The sequence below is a fragment of the Schistocerca piceifrons genome, chromosome X, assembly GCF_021461385.2.
Source record: "Schistocerca piceifrons isolate TAMUIC-IGC-003096 chromosome X, iqSchPice1.1, whole genome shotgun sequence".
Taxonomy (NCBI): Eukaryota; Metazoa; Arthropoda; class Insecta; order Orthoptera; family Acrididae; genus Schistocerca; species Schistocerca piceifrons.
The window spans coordinates 12,120,406-12,142,815 of NC_060149.1; the positions used below are offsets into that span (position 1 = coordinate 12,120,406).

Genomic DNA, 22,410 nt, shown 5'->3' on the forward strand with positions numbered 1-22,410 from the left:
ACATGACGTGCATGTCGGGCCTGAATGGCATATTGAACTGCCAAAACTGGCTGTGAAAATACAGTAAAATAGCTTCTCAAATTTCACGGCTGCTTGGCGATTTAGCAAGAAATGTGTTTGAGAATAAGAAGAGATATTTGTCTACGCCATATATAGATTTAAGAGTTAGGAAATCTTTTCTGGAAGCATTTGTATCGAGTGTAGTCGTGTATGGAAACAGAAAATGGATGATCAGCAGTTCAGGAGTTTAGACAAGAATAGAAGAGAAGCTTTTGAAATGTAGTACTACAGAAGAATAGTGAAGATTAAATGGATAGATCACGTAAATAATGAGGAGATACTGAAACAGAATTTTGGAGAAGAGACATTTATGGTACAACCTGAATAGAAAAAGGAATTGTTTAATAGAACTCATTCTGAGATATCAAGGGATCACCAATGTAGTATAGGAGGGAATTGGGTGGGGGGTAAAAATCGTAGAGGGAGACCAAGAGATGAACACAGTAAGCAGATTCAGAAGGATTTAAGTTGCAGTAGTTATTCAGAGATGAAGAGGATTACACAGGAAATGTAGAGAGCTTCATCAAACCAGTCTTCAGATTGAAAATCACAACACCAATCATACCGCACTTCTCATAGAGACCTTCGAGCTATAAAAATAGTCTACTTCAACAATGACATGTAAAATTCACACTGTATGTTGCTGCTTGTTCAAATTTCAGCTATTTAATATTAACTAAAATCCCTGCATTGGCTACATAGTACGAACTATTTAAAATTTATCATACTGGACCACTATCGAACCTCATGACTATTTTCTGTGGTACAACAATTTAAATTTGTGTTTTAAGCTCTTTATGTATTAAAAATAGCTTTAAACTGTTGTGCCACTGACGTAGGGCATGAGACTCAACATTTTGCTGGAATATAAATTTTAAATAAATTGTACTATGAAGTTCATCTTGAAATCTTAGTCACCACGAAGATCATGAAATACAATAAATAAATAGTGTTAATTTTATGGAACTACAAATATATAACAGCGTTAATTACAAAACCCTTGTCATGTATTTAATGAGATGCCTTAGTTCACCTACATTTTCAGTACACCTGGTATGTACTATAAGTAATTTAAAAATGAAGAAAGTGCTTTATTCTGCATCTTTCCATTTAGTCGCAGAAATCTTAAAAAAATCTGGCATCCTGACAACTATTACAACTTAGATAAGCACACTAGGCAAAAAAAAAATTAAAATAAAAATAAAAAAATTAAAAAAAATAAAAAAATAATTTTTTTTTTTTAATCCCAAGATATATCATGCTAATACTGTCTAACACCACATTAGCTTTGATAATGACCTCATTTGAGTGAGGAAGAGAGGCCAGATGTTTCTTCAGCTATGCCATATGCATCTTATTGCTGCATTTCATCCACTGTTCCAAACAAGCCCAGATATTTGTATGGAATTAAGATTGGGGGATTCCATGGATAAACTGAGGCGTGGTTGAATGCTGAATGTTCATCAAACTGGGAGCGTAGGCATGCAGGTCTGTGAACATGAATTTTGTCGTCTTGGAAAAGAGGGTAGTATCTTCAGCATACTCATAATGAAGATGTGCAAGACAAAGCAACAAATGGTCAATGACAATGTTGAAATGCATTGTGTATTTCATGTGTAAGTAGATCCAAGTCATGAAATGAAAAACATCATCAAAACATCACTTACCAAGCTTCACACACTGTGGGTTGAATGCCTCATTGGGCCATCAGTGCACTGAGTGCCTCACATCATTTGAAAAGAGGCAAAAATGTGACTAAGTGAACTGCACTGTAATCCTGCCAGTTAACTACCGTCCAGTTTCTGTGATGATTGACCTACTGAAGACATACAGCTTTATGTAGCACTGTGTTCAGTGATGTTTTGTAAGGTACCCAACTCCCGGTATCCATTGCATGCAGTTACCTTTATAATATTAACTTGGACTCTGGTTGAGATGGACTGCATTCATTGACAGCATCAGTTTCTGTTAGTTAGTGAAACTGGCTGTCATTGGAAGAGTGTGACATTCATCTCTGGTCCCTTTCATTTAGAATCATTTTATGACCACTGTTCTTATGTCATGGTTGTGAGTGTACCCTATCTTATAGATGTCTCGGACAGTCTGTGTCAATACACCAATAAATTGAGCACATACATTCATGGTGTAATCATGGATGCCTCTGAACAAACATCATAGCTCCTTTTTTCTGCTCTGTATGTCACCATGTCGACCCATCTTTACTGATTCCATACAATAGACTTCCATGTACACTTCACTTGACTGACATGACTTATGTCAGTGGGAGAGGGCCATGTGACTGCCTGGTATCAGTTCTGCAGCATATACATCACCCCAAAGTGGCAAGTGTGCTCCTTTAAAGGCATCACTAATATTTCTCCAGTGAGCTCATATTACTGAATTAATGCCCATTGTTGTTTCTGGAAAGTGGAGCAAAGTACAAATCTGATACCAGTATCTATAAAGCTTCAATACATTAACATTAATACGTAAAAGACTCATGCACACACGTGTATAACAACCAACTAGAGTGTATTAGATGTTGTATGGATAATTTGGTGACGATTAAGCATGAATTAAGGAAGTACCTTTTGATCAACACATTCTAAGCAACTGAAGAATATCTGAACAGAATCTTTTAAAATTTTTATTTTAAATCAGTTTTAATTATTGTTAGCACTTGGTTGCAATAATATGTCATTATGTCAAGTCATTTCATTATATTGCTATCATTGTACAGGGTGTATAAAAAAGAATCATCCAATTCATAAAAATCAGAACTGTTACACTATTTGCTATACGTATGTTGGAAAGAGGAAACTCTGGAGTTTTGCATGGCTCCCACTAGGTAGCAGCAGTGTGTGCCCACTTCAGTTCTAGTAAAAATGATCTCAGGTCAACAGAAAGCATATTTTGCTCTATGTTTTTCACAGTGCAGGTCAGTAATAACTCTTCAGTGTGACTTTCGTACTAGGTATGGTGTGGAGAAAGAGGTTGTTTGTGTAAAGGCAAATCACCAGGCCATCCCTGACTGTCAGACACAGACGTTGAAAGCGTGTGCCATAGTTTACCAAGGAGTCCGTAGAAATCCATTCTTCGTGCATCTCGACAACTCAACATGCCCCTGATGTCCATCTGGTGTGTGTTGCATCGATGTTTACCCATCAAATCATACAAAATTCAGCTACTGCAGGCTCTTCATGAAGGTGACAAACAACAACTTGTGGAGTTCTGTAATTTCATTCTTGGTGAGATGGAGGACAACAGTTTTCTTCCAGGCTTAGTGTTCAGTGACAAGCCAAAACTCCTTTTAAATGGAAATTTGAACTGTCATAATGTGAGAACACGGGGTACAGAACAACCACGCAAAGTTGTACAACATGAGACGGACTCTCCAAAATTTAATGTGTTTTGTGCAAAGGAAAAGGTTTATGGTCCATTTTTATTTGCCGAGAACACTGTTACAGAAAGCATGTCTCTCGATATGCTTCACAATTTTCTTTTCCCAGAGTTGGATACTAATTCAAATGACTTCATTTACCAGCAGGTTAGGGCACTACCACACTGGCATCTGGAAGTGCGGGAATTTCTAAATCAAAAGAGTACTGAACTATGGATCGATCGCACTGGACCGAATGATCCAACCCTACATTACTGGCCTTCAAGGTCACCGGACCTGACTGTATGTGATTATTATAAAAGACTCTGTTTATCTGCCTCCATTACCAACAGTACTGAATGAACTGAGACATTGCATAACAGCACCTGTGGAAGCTGTAACTCAAGACCTGCTTGCTGCAGTGTGGGAACAATTTGAATACCACATTGACATATGCTGTGCATCTCAAGGGGGCATATTGAACACCTATAAGAAGATATGAAAAAAAACTTTTTGAGTTTCCTGTTCATCATAAAACAAAATTCATTGTATATGTTTATTAGTTTCAGAAATACAGACATGCCAAATTGGATGATTCTTTTTGATACGCCCTGTATTACTTTCCACAACCCAGAGAGACACCTCTCTGCAGCATATGACTAATGCAATGTGTTACAGTGTTCAGATGTGCTATTTCATGCAGTTTCAGGGAGATGCTTAACATAATTGAGATTTTATTAATTTGGTGACTGATCAAAGTGATGAAATTCTGTACTGTGTCATTCTAACAATTCTAATATGAAATACATATGAGTGTTGGCAATAGCCACCTTAGCAAAGGCCCCTTCTGTTTGGAAAGGAGTCCAAAATTGTCAGTTTGGCCATTTCCATAAGGAAATCACAGTGCTGACAGGCATTTCTCTCTACCTTACACAGCTGCTGCTGCTCTGCACTGTGTGCAGCTCAGATTTAAACACCTCAGATTTAAACACACTAAAAAATAAAGTTAAAGATACCCTTGCTAAGATTTCATTATGGTTTAGAGTGAACGGTTTTCTACTAAATGAAAGTAAGACCCAGGCACTTTCCTCTAGCTTAAGAGAGAATCATGAGTTAGAAAGTATAAAATTTTTAGGTGTTATAGTAGACAACAAGTTGACATGGGAACCACACGTCAAACCTATATCTGCCAGACTCTCAAGAGTTATCTATTTAATTAGAAACTTAAAAAGACATGTCCCTAATAGTTATATAAAATCAGCATATTTTGCTTTCTTTCAGAGTATCATATCATATGGAATCTTATTGTGGGGCAATAGCAGTCACGTAAAGAGCATTCTACTTTTACAAAAAAAATTAGTAAGAATAATAACCGACTCAGATAAGTTAGAACACTGTAAACCCTTGTTTGTTAAATTGTAATGCCTGACCATAATAAACTTGTACATCTGTAATGTTCTATTGCATGTTAGGAACAATATTTCAAATATATCATTAAGAAGGGATGTACATAGCCATAACACCAGGAACAAATCATGTTTAGATGTACCATATCAAAGACTATCCAAGTCACAGAATTCATATTTAGTTCTTGGGCTTAAGTTGTACAATAAGTTAAGTATAGATTTAAAAGAGTTACCTGTCAATATCTTCAAAGCTAAGTTGTACAGAATACTAGTAAATAATCCTTTCTACACAGTAGACGAATTTTTTGAAACTGAAAATACTGTCTTTCAACACTGTATCTAGTGGATGGCCTTATGTAATCCAAACTAAATTGTATTTAGTAATTAATGTTAAAAATGTAAGTTATCTTGACGTTGTCTATTGCTTTATGAGCTGAACGACAATAAAATTTGATTGATTGATTGATTGATTGATCATAGCTCTTCTTGCAGACTTAGGAGGTGATACCATATGTGCAAATGTACTCTCTACCCACAGAGCAGAATAAAACCTAGTACTTACCACATCACTAGACCTTTCTTCAGTCTACAATTTCACTGTCATAGTCTGTTGCACCAGATGAGATGGTGACATAAATATGGCACCAAGTTACTGTTATATGTATTTCTTATCATACCTAATTAGATAAGAACAGGAGAGAAACTGTTGTTGATGATATAAAATTAGTCACTTTGTTAACTGATAATATCTTCTTGTTCTTATTTTTCAGTGTTCTAACGGCCTCCAACAATATGATGCGAATTTTTCCATACAATTTGTTTCCATTACATGAATTTGCTTTGGATTTGTCAAATAATCCATTCACTTCACGCTATTTTGTGATACCAGATAGACCTCAGAAGTACGAACCACCATCTCTCAAAGAACTTGCTGCCCGAACTGTGGTTGACTACAGGTAATTTCTTGCATATTTTTTCTAGAGCTACAATATACTGGTGCACAATTCTATCAAACTTTCTTCGATGATCACTTATTTTTCCTCTGAAGTATAGCCCTTTATACATTTGCTTGCTTACTTGCTTGCACTGTTTCTTGCAGTATCATCTTTGTAGATTGACTGAACAGAAAACTGTGTTCCTATGAAAAAATTTGTACTTCACTTGGTACTTGGTACATATATGCTTCCATCTATGAGGTAGGCAATCATTCAGAATTGACACTTAATTGTCTGTGGAAAGTCTTGGTTACAATTTAATTTGTTGACACAATTCCGTGCAACATCATCAAGTCATAGCCATGTTAGAAGGAATTATGGCATGAAATACCACAGAACAGTTATACTCTGAGGTGAAAAATTCATAGAATACCTCCTATTACTGTGTTGCACCTCCGTTTGCCCAGCTTAGTGCAGCAGCTCCATGTGGCGTGGACCCAACAAGTCGTTGGAAGTTTCTTGCAGAAATATTGAAACATGCTGCCTCTTTAGCTGTCCATAACTGTGAAAGTGTTGCTGGTGCAGGATTTTGTGCACAAACTGACCTCTTGATTATCCATAAAAATTCTATCATTGTTTGGGAACATGAAGTCCATGAATGGCTGAAAATGGTCTCCAAGTAGCCAAACAGAACCATTTCCAGTCAATGATTGGTTCACTTGGACCAGAGGTCTCAGTCCATTCCATTGAACACAGCCCACATTATTATGGAGCCACCACCAGCTTGCACAGTGCTCTATCAACAACTTGGGTATGTGGCTTCTTTGGCTCTGTGCTACACTTGAACCCTACTACCATCTCTTGCCAACTGAAAGCAGGACTCATCTGACCAGGCCACAGTTTTCCAGTCATCTACGGTCCAAGCAATATGGACGAGGAGAGAAGTTTCAGGTGGTGTCATACTGTTAGCAAAGGCACTTGTGTCAGTTGTCTGCTACCATAGCCCATTAATGCCAGATTTTGCCACACTGTACTAGTGGATACCTTCATCATATGTCCCACAACGATTTCTGTGGTTATCTCACATAGTATTGCTTGTCTGGTAGCACTGACAACTCTACACAAACAGCACTGCTCTCCTTCATTAAGTGAAGGCTGTGGTGAGAAATAATGCCCAAAATTTGGTATTCTAATGATTCCCAAAATGGGATGTCCAGTGCATCTACCCCAGCTACCATTCCATGTTCAGATATGTGGCAGATATGATACGCGAGTTGGGACGGAAGTGATTAAAGCAAAGACATTTTTCATCGCGCCGAGATCTATTTACGAAATTTCAGTCACCAACTTTCTCTTCCTAATGTGAAAATATTTTGTTGAGCCCAACCTACATAGGTAGGAATAAAATAAGAGGAACGAGAGCTCGAACAGAAAGGTTTAGGTGTTCGTTTTTCCCGCACGCTGTTCGGGAGTGGAATGGTAGAGAGACAGTAAGATTGTGGTTCGATGAACCCTCTGCCAAGCACTTAAATGTGAATTGCAGAGTAATCATGTAGATGTAGATGTAGATGAAAGTCCATTAATTCTTGTCGTGTGGCCATAATCATTTCAGAACCCTTTTCAAGTGCATCATCTGACTATAAATGACAGCTCTGCCAATTCACAGTCATTTTATACCTTGTGTATGTGTTACTAATGCCATCTGTGTATGTGCATATCTGTATCCCATAACTTTTGTCACCACTATGTACAAAAAATAGTCAGCTGTTACATCAATACTTAGAAATAAATACAAGAACTAACCACACAGCAGTGGGGAAATAAGGTATCAAAAACAAGTCATACATATATGAAACTTAATGCCAATCTGAATGCACATGGGGACCAGTAGGTGTGAGAAAAACAACATTGGCAACTAATACCGTGCATAAATAAGTATCAAAAAATGTAACCAACAGGAGGTCACACAATGAACATTGATTGTGTACTATATAATTTGAAAACCATGAAGGAAGCATGCAGACATAGTATTTAAAAATTTATGCAATGCACAGAATAAAAATAAATAATACTACAGAATATTCATATTTCATGTGGAATGTTAACTGGTACAATTACTAAACATTAACCACGTATCAGTTTTAAATCTTGAAATTCTGGTGCCCAACAGCTTTCAGAAACAGTGTCTGACAGCTTCCCAGTTGTCACAATCAATAGATTTGTCTTGCTACCACAGTAAGTAAGCAAGAGGCGCCAATAAAATAGATGTAGTTAAGATGCAGTAGAATCTCACTACGAAACCAACTCTTTCAAAAAAGTAGAAAGTAAGAGGACAGTTCTGTTGCTAGGTAGCAGCCATGGAAGAGGTGTGGGCCAGATTTTGCATGGAGCATTAGGTGACAGGTACCAGGTCACAAACTTTTTCAAGCCAAGTGCATGTTAGAGGATACAGGTTCCTTGTGCAAGGGTTTCTCAAAGCAGGAACATGTGAAGATAGTGAGAGGAGTGGGAAACAGTACTGATAGGGATCAGGGCTACAGTATTGAGTGTGACCTGGTGAAAATAGCCTTTGCAACAACCCATACCACCATTGGGCTGGTGCCTGCTTTAATGTGGCATGATCAGCCCCCGTTGCACCACTCTGTCAGGAGGGTAAATATGGAGTCGGATCAGTTGCGTGCGGTGGCCACTCTGTCAGACATTGGATTGGTTCCTGTCGAGGCTATTGATATGGGGGATTTCACAAGGAATGGCCTACAACTCAATAGGAAAGGGAAGGGTAAACTGGCAGGGTTGTTAGCAAAATCCATAAGGGGGGACACTAGTACTCATGGACGTACCTCTGTTTTAGACTAACATCAGTGTCCAATGAGAAGTTCAGGCAGGCAGGTGCTAAAGAGGTTCAAACCAACAAGATTCTCACAACAGGAAAGTAAATAATAATGTTACCATATTTAACCAAAATATTGATCGATTAAAGAAAAAAGTAGATTCTCACAAACGTAAAGTAAAAAATGATGTTATCATTTTTCACCAAAATATTCCGGGTTTGAAGAATAAAGTAGATGAGCTCCTGGTTTGTTGAGATGACATTGAATCTGATAATGTAATAGATATGCTATGCCTGTCTGAGCATCACATTGTGTCTGATATGGAAAAGGTAAATATCAGTGGTTATAAACTAGCTGCACATATGAGTAGAGAGAATAAAGAGAGAGGAGGAGTTGTCATATATGTCAAAAGTTATCACTGTGTAAAAAGCTTGGATACAAAAAAGTGTTGTCTAGAGCAACATATAGAAGCACCTGCCTGTCAACTTAAACTGAAGGAGGGCTCTTTTATAATGGTAACAGTGTATAGGTCCTCTTCAGGAAACTTTCATTTATTCCTGGAAAACTTGGATGCCTTGTTGTGCTATCTGTCAGATAGTGGTAAGCAAATTATTATTTGTGGGGACTTCAATGTTGATTCACTGAAAGAGTGTAATAGGAAGAATGACCTGGAAGACTTGCTCGGTTCTTTCAATTTGACATCTGTCATTAATTTTCCTAATGGGGTAGTAAAAGACAGCAGCACATTGATAGATAACACTTTTGTAGACCGAGATAAGTTTAAAAACATAAATTCATGTCGTGTTGAGAATGGCCCTTCTGATTATGGTGTTCAGCTAGTTACAGTATATGACATAGCTCCATTCAGTAATTCAAAACTACCCTGCAAAGTTGTGCGTTCAATTAAAGACTCAACAATTAGAAATTTCAGGGAAAATCTTCAGCAGCTAGTCTGCGATGAGGTGTACAAGGAACCGAATGCTAATTTAAAATATAACTTATTTCATGATACACTTGTAAGATAATTTGAAAACTGTTTCCCCAAGAAAGTAGTTAAATCTAATTATAAGAAACCATGCGAAAAACCTTGGCTTACTAAAATAGTAAAAATAACTTGTAACCACAGAAGGGAACTGTATCTAACAACAAGAAAGGGTAACAACCCAGAAACAGCCAAATATTATAAAAACTACTGTGCTACATTAAGAAAGGTTATTAAAAAGTCTAGAAGCATGTGAATCATGTCTGAGATTAATACCTCTGATAACAAAATCAAAACAATTTGGCATATTATTACAAGGGAGACAGGGCAACCGAGAGTACAGGATGACAGCATTACCATCAAAGCGAATGGAAACTTGACAAACAACAAGCCGGAAGTCAAAAACGTTTTGAATGGTTATTTTTTAAACGTTGTAGAGAAAATAGGATCTAAATGTTCATTAGAAGAAGCAACGCAGTTAATGGAAGAGGCCTTACCCACACAATTTGATACAATTGAAATTTTCACCTCTGCTTTAGAAATTAGGAAGATAATAAACTCTCTCAAGAATAAAAGCTCACATGGAATTGATGGCATTTCCAGCAGGATAATAAAAGCTTGTTCCCAAGAGATAAGTGGGATTCTTAGTCATTTATGTAATAGCTCTCTGAGCAGGGTATTTTCCCAGATAGAATGTAGTATCCCATTGTTAAACCACTGCATAAAAAAGGGGATACATCTGATGTCAACAACTACTGCCCAATCTCTCTTCTGACTGCCTTATCCAAAATTCTTGAAGAAAGTAATGTATTGTAGAGTAGCTAAAAATAAAGTTTTAACAAAATGTCAGTTTGGTTTCCAGAAGGAGTTTTTCAACGGAAACTGCCGTATATACTTTCATTAATGAAATATTAAATGCTCTGAGTAACCGGAAGTCACCCATTGGGATATTTTGTGATCTCTCTAAGTCTTTTGATTGTGTTAGTCATTGAATACTTCTAGATAAGTTCAAGCACTGTGGTATGAATGGGACAGCACTCAAATGGTTTAAATCATACCTAACTGGAAGAGCACAGAAAGTTGAAATAAGCAGTTCACATAATATGAAAAAAAATTGGTGATTTCTCAAACTGGAAAACAATCAAGAATGGGGTGCCGCAAGGTTCTGTCTTGGGTCCTCTGCTGTTCTCAATATATATTAATGACTTGTCATTCTATATTCACAAAGATGCAAAGCTGGTACTTTTTGCTGATGATACAAGTATAGCTATCACATCCAAAAGACAAGAATTAACTGATGAAATTGTAAAAGGATGTTTTTCAGAAAATCATTAAGTGGATCTCTGCAAATGTGCTCTCATTAAACTTTGACAAAACACAGTATATATAGTTCCACACAGTAAATGGAATGACACCATTAATAAACATAGACTTTGATCAGAAATCAGTAGCTAAGGTGGAATATTCAAAATTTCTAGGTGTATTCATTGATGAGGGGTTGAACTGGAAAAATCACACTGAGGATCTGCTGAAATGTTTGAGTTCAGCTACTTATGCTATTAGGGTCATTTCTAATTTTGGTGATATACATCTCAGTAAATTAGCCTACCATGCCTGTTTTCATTCCCTGCTTTCGTATATCATCATATTCTGGAGTAACTCGTCATTGAGTAAAAGAGTGTTTATCGCACAAAAATGTGTAATCAGAATAATTGCAGGAGTTCATGCAAGATCATCCTGCAGACACTTATTTAAAGAGCTAGGGATCTTCATTGTAGCCTAACAATATATATATTTACTTATGAAATTTGTTATTAACAATCCGAACAAATTCAAAAGTTTATTTATTCGTTCGGCATATACAAGGCAAATATTACAGTGTCATTACAATCCACCAGGAAATTACAACACTACACAATGCTACTTACAGTTTTGAGCCAATCTATGGCTAGGTCAGGCAAGTAATGTATGTCCTTCAGTTCACCACTATATCCTACCACTTCACACACCAGTAGGTGATCCATTGTCTGGATTTCACCACATTCACACACGGGACTCTCCGCAAGTCCCCACTTATTCATTAGATGTTTGCATCTTCCAACGCTTGTTCTAAGGCGATTTAAGGCAACCCAGAGCTTCCGAGGGAGATCAAAACCATTTATCTTCTTGCTGGGGTCATCAATAAGCTTTTGGTTCTTGTGTGTCCCTTTGCGCCATGATTCCCCCCAGGCTAGCTTTGGGTCGAAGTCCTGTAATTCCCTGCCAATCTTCCAAAAGGGGGACCTAGATTTTAGCCTGTTGATGGGTGATAAGTCTTGGTGTATAGGGAGTTCTGGATTGTGTACGATCTTCCTATATATTCTTGAGGTCGCCATGGAGCGCCTTATATCAGGGGGTTCTATGTTGGCAAGGACTGGGAGCCAGTCACATGGGGTAGCCCTAAGTGTGCCTGAGATAATTCTCATCGTCTCTTTCAATTAGGTGTCTGAATTTACATGCACACTTTTCGCCCAGACTGACGAACAATATTCAGCCACGCTGTACACGAGGGCTAATGCTGATGTCCTTAGTGTATTAGCTCCGCACCCCCATGATGTTCCAGCCAGTTAAGACATAATGGCATTTCGAGATTTTAATTTCTGTTTGGTGTCTTCCAGATGGGAGCTAAACGTTAGTGTATGGTCTAATTTTACTCCCAGATATTTGGGCTTATCTTCATGTCTGATATGCCAGTCATTCAGGGAAAGCTGTAGTTTCCTGCTTGAAGCTCTGTTATTAAGGTGCATTATGGTACTGGTCGTTTTATTGGGGTTGGGATGCAAATGCCACTTAAGGTAGTAGGTGTTCAGTGCTTCAAGGTCCGCATTCAATGTTTTTTCAAGATCTTCGAAATTTTTGCTTTGGTATGCAATGGCCAGATTATCCACATACGCAAATTTACGTGACCTGGTGCTTGGCATATCAGATATTTCTCTATATATGTTGTAAGGGACAAAACTTGTTCACAGCAGTTCCTTCCCACACGGAACCCTGCTTGATAGTCCGGGAGGTTTGCCCCAATGTATGGTGCTAGTCTGGCCAGTAATATTCTCTCAAATAGTTTGTAAGAGGTACAAAGCAGTGAGATCAGTCTATAGTTCTTTGGATTATCTCCATCCTTAACCTGGTTTCAGTACCGCTATTACCTTAGCTTCTTTCCATAACTTTGGGAGTGCACCTGATTTAATGCATTCCGTGAAGAGCTTGGCCATCCATTTCCTCCCAATGGGTCCCAGTTCCCTCAGAAATTCTGGGAGGATTTCGTCAGGTCCGGCTGCTTTCCCTGTTTTCATTAGTGTTAGGGCCTGGGTAATCTCTTCGACGTCTACTGCTTTGACAATATCTAGATTAGTTGGATTATTGGCTAATTCCTTGGTTAGGTTCCTGGAGATCCTTTCCTTCTCCTCAGTCTTCAGGCGTATTTTGGAGGTCTGTTTCATGGCAGTCGCTATTTCGGATGGGCCCACACCCGCAGCCGATCTTCGTGGTGTTGTGGCACCACCCAGTTTCCGTAGCAGACCCCAGCTCTTCCTGCTAGAATGGGTAAAGTCCAGATTCTCCATTGCCATCTTCCACCTGTTCCTACGTTCCTCATTCATAGTGTTGATCAGTCGTTCTGCAGTCTAGTCCTCCCCACTCCTCTCATACTGCTCTAACAATGACTCACACTCCTCTGACCAGCAAGGAATGTATTCCCTCCGGGCCCCTCAGGGGATAGCCTTTAGGGCCCCTTTATATATCAGGTTTACAAACCTTTGGTAGTTCTCTGGACTTGGTGGTATTCGATTTATTGTCTTGTCAATCAAAGATTTATATTTCCCCCAGTCTGCTTTTCTCAGATTCCACCGTGGAATCGGGGGGCTCTATATGATTGGGATGGAAAGGCCGATCTCCACATAATCGGGAGGTGTTGGCTCAGTGGGAAAGCTTCGAGGACTCTTCTTGTAACTTGCATTGGTACGCCTGTTGCGCCGCGTGTGACAAAGGTCAGGTCAGGTGTCGTCTTTGTGCCCCATACTTTTGAATTAAAGGACGCTCTGTCCTTGGGATCAAACAGGAGGTGTAGGTCCCGGTTGTCAGCCCAGTCACTTAGTCCAACGCCTTCCGGAGTGGTTCTCTGATATCCCCATCTGGTGTGCTGGGAATTAAAGTCGCCGGCATAGATTGCTGGATGATTAGCCTGTGGTAAGATTCCCATAGGCCATTGCTGCGAAGGTGGTGAAGGTGGTTTGTAGACATTGTAGATTGTCATCTCTCCCAGTTTAATGCCCATTGCATGTGGAACCGATTCCACATTGTTCTCAAGGTTTCCTAGAAACTCATTTTTCACCAGGGTTGCCATACCATGTTTGTCGTGTCCTGAGTATCCCACATTGGTGAATCCTGGTATGCATAATCGTTCGATGTTTTCATCCATCAGGTGTGTCTCCTGCAAGAGTACAACACTTACTCTTTCTCTTGTTACAATTTTTTCAAGGATTTCTCCTTTTGTCCTTGTGTAGCCTTCTATATTGAAGTGGCGCACTCTCACCATCTTCGTGAAGTCATTCCGCTTCTGAATCGTTTGCCTTCTTGTGGGCCGGGAGGCATTTGAGCGTCCGGTCGCCGGAATTGTGTAGACTTTTTGCCGTTGCATTTTACTGCAGTGTTGCCCAGGGAGCACCATCTTGGAGGTTGTCTACACGTCGCTCCCCAGTTCAAAAGTAATATCAGTGTACATGGCTACAACACTAGGAGAAAGGATGATCTTCACCACTCAAGGTTAAATCTAAGTAAGGCTGAGAAGGCGGTAAATTATGCTGCCGCAAAATTGGTCACTTGGCTAATAGCATCAAAAGTCTGACAGATAGCCATATGGCATTTAAAAGGAAATTAAAAGAATTTCTGAATGACAACTCCTCCTACCAATTAGATTAATTTTTGGATGTAGGAAGTGGGTAATTTCCCACCCCCAACCCAAAAAAAAGTCATGTAATATTTCGTGTAATGTAATATTTTGTATATACACCTTTTATTAACCTGACACATTCCACATCATTGCGAAGCTTATTAGAAGTTGGCTCAGTGAATTTCTGTACAATGTGTAAAATATAAATTTAAAAGAAAGCTCAGGCTCTATGGTTTTGCTTCATGCCTTCTATCACTGATGCTATTTTTTACGATCAACAGTGTATGTAGTTTTTGCAACTATATCATGCCAGATTTGAACATGAAAGTCTTTCAAATGTGCTATCATGGAAACCTTGTTATATTTCTGTGTGACATCCCTGCCATAGCAAATGATCTGCACAAAAAGTATATTTTCAGCACTTCGCAGAATGCTTTCACCCCTACCTGCACTCCCGTTGTTGAAGGGCCACTCTCCCTCTTCCACATCAAGCGAGTAAGCTCATTTTATGTGTATCAGTGTGGTGTGGTAGCTGCACTGGCTGTTGTGTGGTGTAACAAGTTACCAACCAATAACATCTCACTAGCTGGAAATAAGCAATGTTTCCTTGATTCTGATCAAGCATATTCTTTGAGACTCGGTGTTTCCATTTAAAAGATTGGCAATCAGTATTGTTGTTGAATACAGTGCATCAGCAATACATGCAAAAAGATGAAACTAAGTTGTAAATGACACAAGAAAAGGTGGCAGCTGGGCTTATTTGTCACGTATTGGCTCAGTCCAGAACACGTCACATTAACTTGCATTTTTTTCCATTCCTGCCACAACCTAGCAGTAGTTGTATTATAACTGCATGGTGAAGCTAAACATTGTAGGTTGTGCTGCCAATGCTGGTAGTAGATTTCTCTGGTGCATTTTGGTGCTGGTAGTGTATTTCCTCTTCATGTCTCCCCTCTTTGCAATGGCCTAAAATATTGTGTTAACTGTGCCACCACCCACAGTGCAAACTGTCTGTCTTATGTGCCACTAGGAATGTCAGTAGGGAAAAAATGGGATGAATTCAAGTGAGACATCAAGTAGGAACGTAGAATTGAGATAGCCTGACATACCTCATCTGAGAGCTCATATTTCTATATTTCTAGTGAGACATCAAGTAGGAACGTAGAATTGAGATAGCCTGACATACCTCATCTGAGAGCTCATATTTCTATATTTCTAAAGAACATGTTATCTTTTCTGACAACATGTAATTGCTGGTACTAGTTTAAAGACATTGAGCTACCATATTTACTCGAATCTAAGCCGCACTCGAATCTAAGCCGCACCTGAAAAACGAGACTCAAAATCAAGGAAAAAAAATTTTCCCAAATCTAAGCTGCACCTGAAATTTGAGACTCGAATTTCAAGGGGAGAGGAAAGTTTTAGACTGCACCTCCAAATCAAAACAAAGTTCGTCCATTGTAACATGAGACACAGTTTAGGTTGAATGGATGAAGATACAGCTACAGTAGTTTGGTTCAAGTCGCAAGCTTAGCAGTTAAACTTTACCAGGTAGCCATCGCTATGCGTCAGGAGCTCTGTCTGTATTTATATGGGTTCCCTTTCTTTTTCACGTGCTTTGTCTGGTTTAAATTGATTGCTTATTTTGCTTTGATCTGATAAGTGCCGTTCTCTTTGTTATAGGTGTTTATGTCACTCTAAGCTGAAAATGCATGGTCATACCTTGTCATGCACTGTTTGTTGCATTCAGATAATGAGTGTATACGATCTGTTGCCGCTCGCGGCATGGCTTGCTTTTGTGCACTCTACTGCTGCTTACAATAAAAAGAAGAGAGGAATTGTCTCATTAGCGAATCAATGGCAAGGGACTGCTATTGGCTGTTACTTACACTGCTGCTTTCTTTGACAATGATCAATAGGAACCAAATAATTGACTGCGTATGAAAGAAGATGTTCTGAATGAGAGTTAAGCAAAAATTTTTCTCCGTTTGAAAATCTTTGCAGATGCCTCTTTAGTACATTGTATTCTGCACAGAAATTAGAGTCATCTTAGATTTAAAAATCTAGTCAGTTGTCATTCTTAATTTCTGACTGTCACTATTCAGCATAAGAGTAAAACTAATATAAACATGACATGGTATGTATGTTCTTCCACGTTTGCTGCTCTCTCACACTAGTTTTGTAGTTTATTAGGCAGACAGCATTTAAATGAGATAGCAGCAAACACAAAAGAATATATACCATAATGTTTAGATTATTCTACCTTTTTCGTTTTTTATTTATTTACTGACGCAGAGGTTTTGGCGCCAGTATTTATCTTTATGCCTGCACAGCATGCCTGTGTAGCGCTACACATATTCGACGGCAGAAGTTAGTTGTGGCGGCACCTACCAACATTTTTCAGAACTTCTGCTTACGTTGCACTCACTCACAAAAACCAGGAAAAAAGTGTGCCTTAGATTCGAGGAAATACGGTAATTGTTAACCAAAATAATGTCTTTACCTAAAGTGAATATATATTGTATACTTTTTTTGTCTTTCATATAAATATCTAAAAGGTAATAGCTTTATATTTTAACATTTTGTAATATCTGTCCTACACATATTTTTAAAGAGACATCACACAAAGTGGCAATCAGTCAGCAGCAAGCATTCAAAGATAGCAGTTACTGTGGTTGTGTGTCCAGTTGGCACAATGTAAGTGCATAGGTATGTGTGGCTGTGCCTGCAAGCTTGTGTGTGTGTGTGTGTGTGTGTGTGTGTGTGTGTGTGTGTGTGTGTGTGTGTGTGTGTGTGTGGGCGCGCGCGTGCACATGTGTGCACACGCACGCGTGTATGTTTGTTTGTACTCAAGCTCAGTGCTTTTCAATCTGTGGGTCGCGAGCCCAGGACTTTGCAAAGTCTTGCTCGGTGGCCACAGTTGCGGGAGGAAGCAGTAGCAGCATAGCCGATAACATACGCTTCATGATAATCATCTGCTATGGTACAAATGTCACACAGGAGTGACAAGGTTTTGTGGAAGAACATTGTAAAGACTCTCACATTCAGATTTGGTACTTATTTGTAGTAATGACTATGAAATTAATTTAAACCTGTTGAACAGTTCAAATTGACAAACACTTGCAGTGGTAAGATGTGACAATGTCCATCAAACTTATCTAACACCTAAAATACCTGACTAGAGTGGCAAGTGTCAATAAGCCCTGTTCAGACCATATCCAAGAGTTCACCTTTGAGAGGTTTGTGGGGAGAGGAGAAAGACCACATTAATTTCTGGGTGGAAATGGCTTTCTCAGGGCAGCATCTTGTGCTGCACTGACAATTTAGTTTCCATGCTGATCATGTGCGCTGGTAAAAATATCACTCAGAACTACAACAGCTCATGAAAGTGCATTTAAAAGATGCTCATATCGAAATGTGATACAAAATGGCTGCAACAACACACACACAGTTCATCTGCAGGACTTTGCTCCGCAGTTACTTGAATGAATTTCAGTAACCGTGGTTTGAATCAAACAATAGATCACTAGGATTGGCACCAGTTAAATAAGGCATCAACTACAGCAGTTTCTCCCAAGTGGATCTAGGACTCTTCAGCTCACCTCAGATTATAATTGACACACTGTGTGTTGACATTTCTATTTTTCATAGCTCTGTGGATTGATCGGGATTCCAACAAAATGTTCATTATTTCTTGCCTCAGAGGATTTAATATTTCATTATTGAAAGTATATATAGCATTTTCCATTGAAAAACCCTTCTGGAAACCAAACTGACATTTTGTTAAAACTTTATTTTTACAAAGGTGTGAAGCTACTCTACAATACATTACTTTTTCAAGAATTTTGGATAAGGCAGTCAGAAGAGAGATTGGGCTTTAGTTGTTAACATCAGACATATCCTCTTTTTTATACAATGGTTTAACAGTGGCAACTTCAGTTTATCTGCAATAAAAAAAACCTGCTTCAGAGAGCTATTACATCTGTGGCTAAGAGTCCCACTTCTTTCTTGGGAACAAGCTTTTATTATTCTGCTGGAAGTGCCATCAATTCCATGTGAGCTTTTATTCTTGAGAGAGTTTATTATCTTCCTAATTTTAGAAGCAGGGGTGGGAATTTCAATTGTATCAAATTGTGTGGGTAAGGCCTCTTCCATTAACTGTGTTGCTTCTTCTTATGAACATTTAGATCCTATTTTCTCTACAACTTTTAAAAAATGATTATTCAAAATGTTTTCGACTTACAGCTTGTTGTTTGTCAAGTATCCATTCTCTTTGATAGTAATGCTGTCATCCTGTACTCTCGGTTGCCATGTCTCCCTTGTAATAATATGCCAAATTGTTTTGATTTTGTTATCAGAGGTATTAATCTCAGACATGATTCACATGCTTCTAGACTTTTTAATAACCTTTCTTAATGTAACACAGTAGTTTTTATAATATTTGGCTGTTTCTGGGTCATTACCCTTTCTTGTTGTTAGATACAGTTCCCTTTTGTGGTTACAAGATATTTTGACTCCTTCAGTAAGCCAAGGTTTTTTTCATGGTTTCTTATAATTAGATTTAACTACTTTCTTGGGGAAACAGTTCTGAAATAATAGGACCTGGCATAGCAAAAAAATTAGTCATATTTTGTGTGTACCGCTCTCCCAGTGGAGACATTGATGTATTCTTCTCAAAACTGAATCATAGCTTAGACAAGGTTTCTGGACCAAAAGCAAATGTAATTATCTGTGGTGACTTAAACATTAATATGATGAAGCCTGATAAGGCTAGCAACATATATGTGAATATTCTAAGCTGTTATGGAATATCCTCCCTTGTTAATTGTCCAACTAGAATAATGAAAGAATCCTCCTCATCTATAGATCATGTAGCTACAGATATTGATAGTAAAAAATGTCATATTGTTGTCCAAAACCTGGGCCTAGCAGACCACCTCTGCCAGATCTTAAAAACTAACATTCATGTAGAAACTCCTCCTAAACTTTGTACATACAGAAGAATGTTTTCCAAATCAGCCCTGCATCAGTTTAAATCCCAGCTAGAATATGAAGATTGGAGGGAAGTCTATGCAGAAACCAACGCAAATCAGAAATTTATCAAGTTCATGTCAATTTTTAAACTCAGATTTGAAGAGATGTTTCCCAAAACTCGTTATCAAATTAAAACTACAAAGAGAAATCAGTGGGTGACTACAGGTATCAAAAAATCCTCAGAAACTTTTAGATATCTCAACTCCATAAAAAATAATCAATCTAACCCAGAAGTTCTGCAATCCTACAAAAAGTACAGGAAAATTTACAGAAAGGTGTTGCTAGCTGCAAAAAAACTTTCAAACAACAAAATATTACTTGCAGCTGAAAACAAGAGCAAAGCAGCCTGGAACATCGTCAAACAGGAAACATCTAACTCTGCTATAAGGACCTCAATTCACATATTAAAAAAAAGATGTACCTGTAGGTAACCCTAAAAAATTAGCTGATTTTGTAAACTCATATTTCAGTAGTATTGCAAAAAAATTGCAGCAGAAATTTCCAGATACGTATGATTTACCTACTCAGAACCAGCCAACAGACTCAATGGTGCTCTTGCCAACTACAGAAAGGGAAGTGGCACTAGTAGTACACCAACTAAAAAATAAAACTTCAGTAGGACTTGATGAAATCCAAGTCTGCGTAATTAAAGATTGTATAGACTCCATAAAGGGACCATTAACAGACATAATTAATGAATCTTTCGAATCTGGATACTTTCCGGAGTACCTAAAACAAGCAAAAGTTATACCTATCCTTAAAAACGGAGATGTGGAAAATGTAGAGAACTACAGGCCGACCTCTATACTGTCTATCATTTCTAAAATAATAGAAATACTAGTCAAAAAGAGACTGCTAAATTACCTGAGTAAATATAATCTTCTTTCCAATGACCAATTTGGTTTTAGGCCCGGAAAAGGCACACAATATGCTATAGCACAGTTCACTAAAGTAATTTTAGAAGCACTGGACAAAGGTGAAAATGTAAGTGGTATCTTTTTAGACTTGTCCAAGGCCTTTGATACAGTTGACCACAAAATCTTACTTCATAAATTAGGGCAAATAGGAATGAGAGGTGTGACAAAGAAGTGGTTCAAATCATACTTGGAAAACAGAGTTCAACGAGTTGAGATATCACAAGTTTCAAACAATTCCCTTATAAAACACCTGTCTGACCCAGAAAATGTGAATATAGGCGTCCCACAGGGAAGTGTATTAGGCCCAATATTGTTTCTTATATACATTAACGACTTCCCACAAAGTATCAGACATGGCGAAAAAATACTTTTTGCTGATGACAGCAACATAGTAATAACAGGTGAAAATCCAACACAACTGTCAGAAAGAGCAAACGAGGCTCTCAATGATGTCCATAACTGGTCATTCAAAAATAAAGTAACCCTAAATGTAAAGAAAACTAACTATATTAACTTCCAATTGAACAAAAAACACAATGCCACTAGCATAAAAGTTAACACTAATGAATTAGAATGTGTAACAAGTACCAAATTCTTAGGGATGAATGTAGACAGCCAACTGAAATGGACAAACCATGTCAACATTTTGGGAAAGAAATTATCCACAGCATGCTATGCTCTTAGAATCCTTGCACCGGTATGCAATAATACCTGTCTTAAAATAACATATTACAGATATCTACACTCAGTCCTCAGCTATGGGATCATGTTTTGGGGAACAAGTGGCAGTAACATACAAACTGTGTTCAAAGTACAAAAAAGAGCCATAAGGATAATAACAAATAGCAACAACAGGGCCCACTGTCTAGAATTATTTAGAAAGCTAGGAATTCTAACTGTTTCTTGTGAGTATATCTTTCAGAACATATTGTTCATTAAGAAAACTCTCAACATGTACAACACAAACAGCCTAATACATGACCACGAAACAAGAGCTTGTCACCACCTCCATCTAGATAGAACAAGGCAAAGACGCAAAAAAGTGTATTTTACAATGGGATAAAACTGTACAACAATTACCACAAGAAATTAAAGAAATAAATGAGCCCCTCACTTTCAGGCAAAAGCTTAAAACCTTTTTAGTAAGTAAAAGTTGTTATACTGTAAAAGAATATTTAACATAGATGTAGATTATTAGCAACATATGACATTATCACCAAAATATTATGTAATTATAAATATGTGTATGACTAGTTTATTAACAATGATATGAAAGAATTTGTGATTCCCTACTTTGCCGAGAACTGAATTAACTAGCTCAAGGGAGACATTGTCAGTCTTGGTAGTTTTAGTTGTTTGTAACTGTATGTACATTGTCTTATTGGCATTTACAAGCAAGTTGTTTTCCCTGATCGGTCATGTAATGCATTTTAATATTTAAAATTTCACATCATGCCGGAACTTGCTCCATATTTTTACAACAGACTGAGGTCAGTGATACAGGCCTATAGTCATGTACATATGTCTGATGACCCTGCTGTATTATATGAATGATCTGCACATTTTCGTAATAATTTGGAACAGTTCATTACTCCAATGGCCTATGATAAACAGCTGCTGAAAGTGAAATAATTTCTTGTGCATATCTGACATAGAATTGTACAGGTGTCCCATTAAGTCCACATGCCTTTTTTCTGTTGAATGATTTTAGATGACTTTTGATAGTGTATCCCTTTATTTATCTGTCAGTTTGGTGTTTGTACAATGATTGAAATAATGGAAGGTAACAGAATTCACTAACGTTACCTTCTCTGTATTATTCTCTGTTTTGGTGCCACAACCACTGAAGAGCTCAATTGGTGTGTTTGACCAGTGTTGTAGATTGATTGGCCAGCCAAAACATCCAGAAATATCTCCTCTCTATGGAGTACCCATAGGT

The 22,410-nt window shown here is 38.0% G+C and overlaps 1 protein-coding gene across 1 annotated transcript in view; it reads left to right on the plus strand.

Moving 5' to 3' along the window:
• The window catches only part of LOC124722147, a 64,683-nt gene extending 58,878 nt beyond the window's left edge, over positions 1–5,805 (plus strand). Inside the window, exon 4 of the mRNA XM_047247351.1 lies at positions 5,616–5,805. Within this exon, the coding sequence (XP_047103307.1) occupies positions 5,616–5,805 (190 nt within the window). The remainder of the gene's footprint in view (positions 1–5,615) is intronic.
• The last annotated feature ends 16,605 nt before the right edge of the window (positions 5,806–22,410 follow it).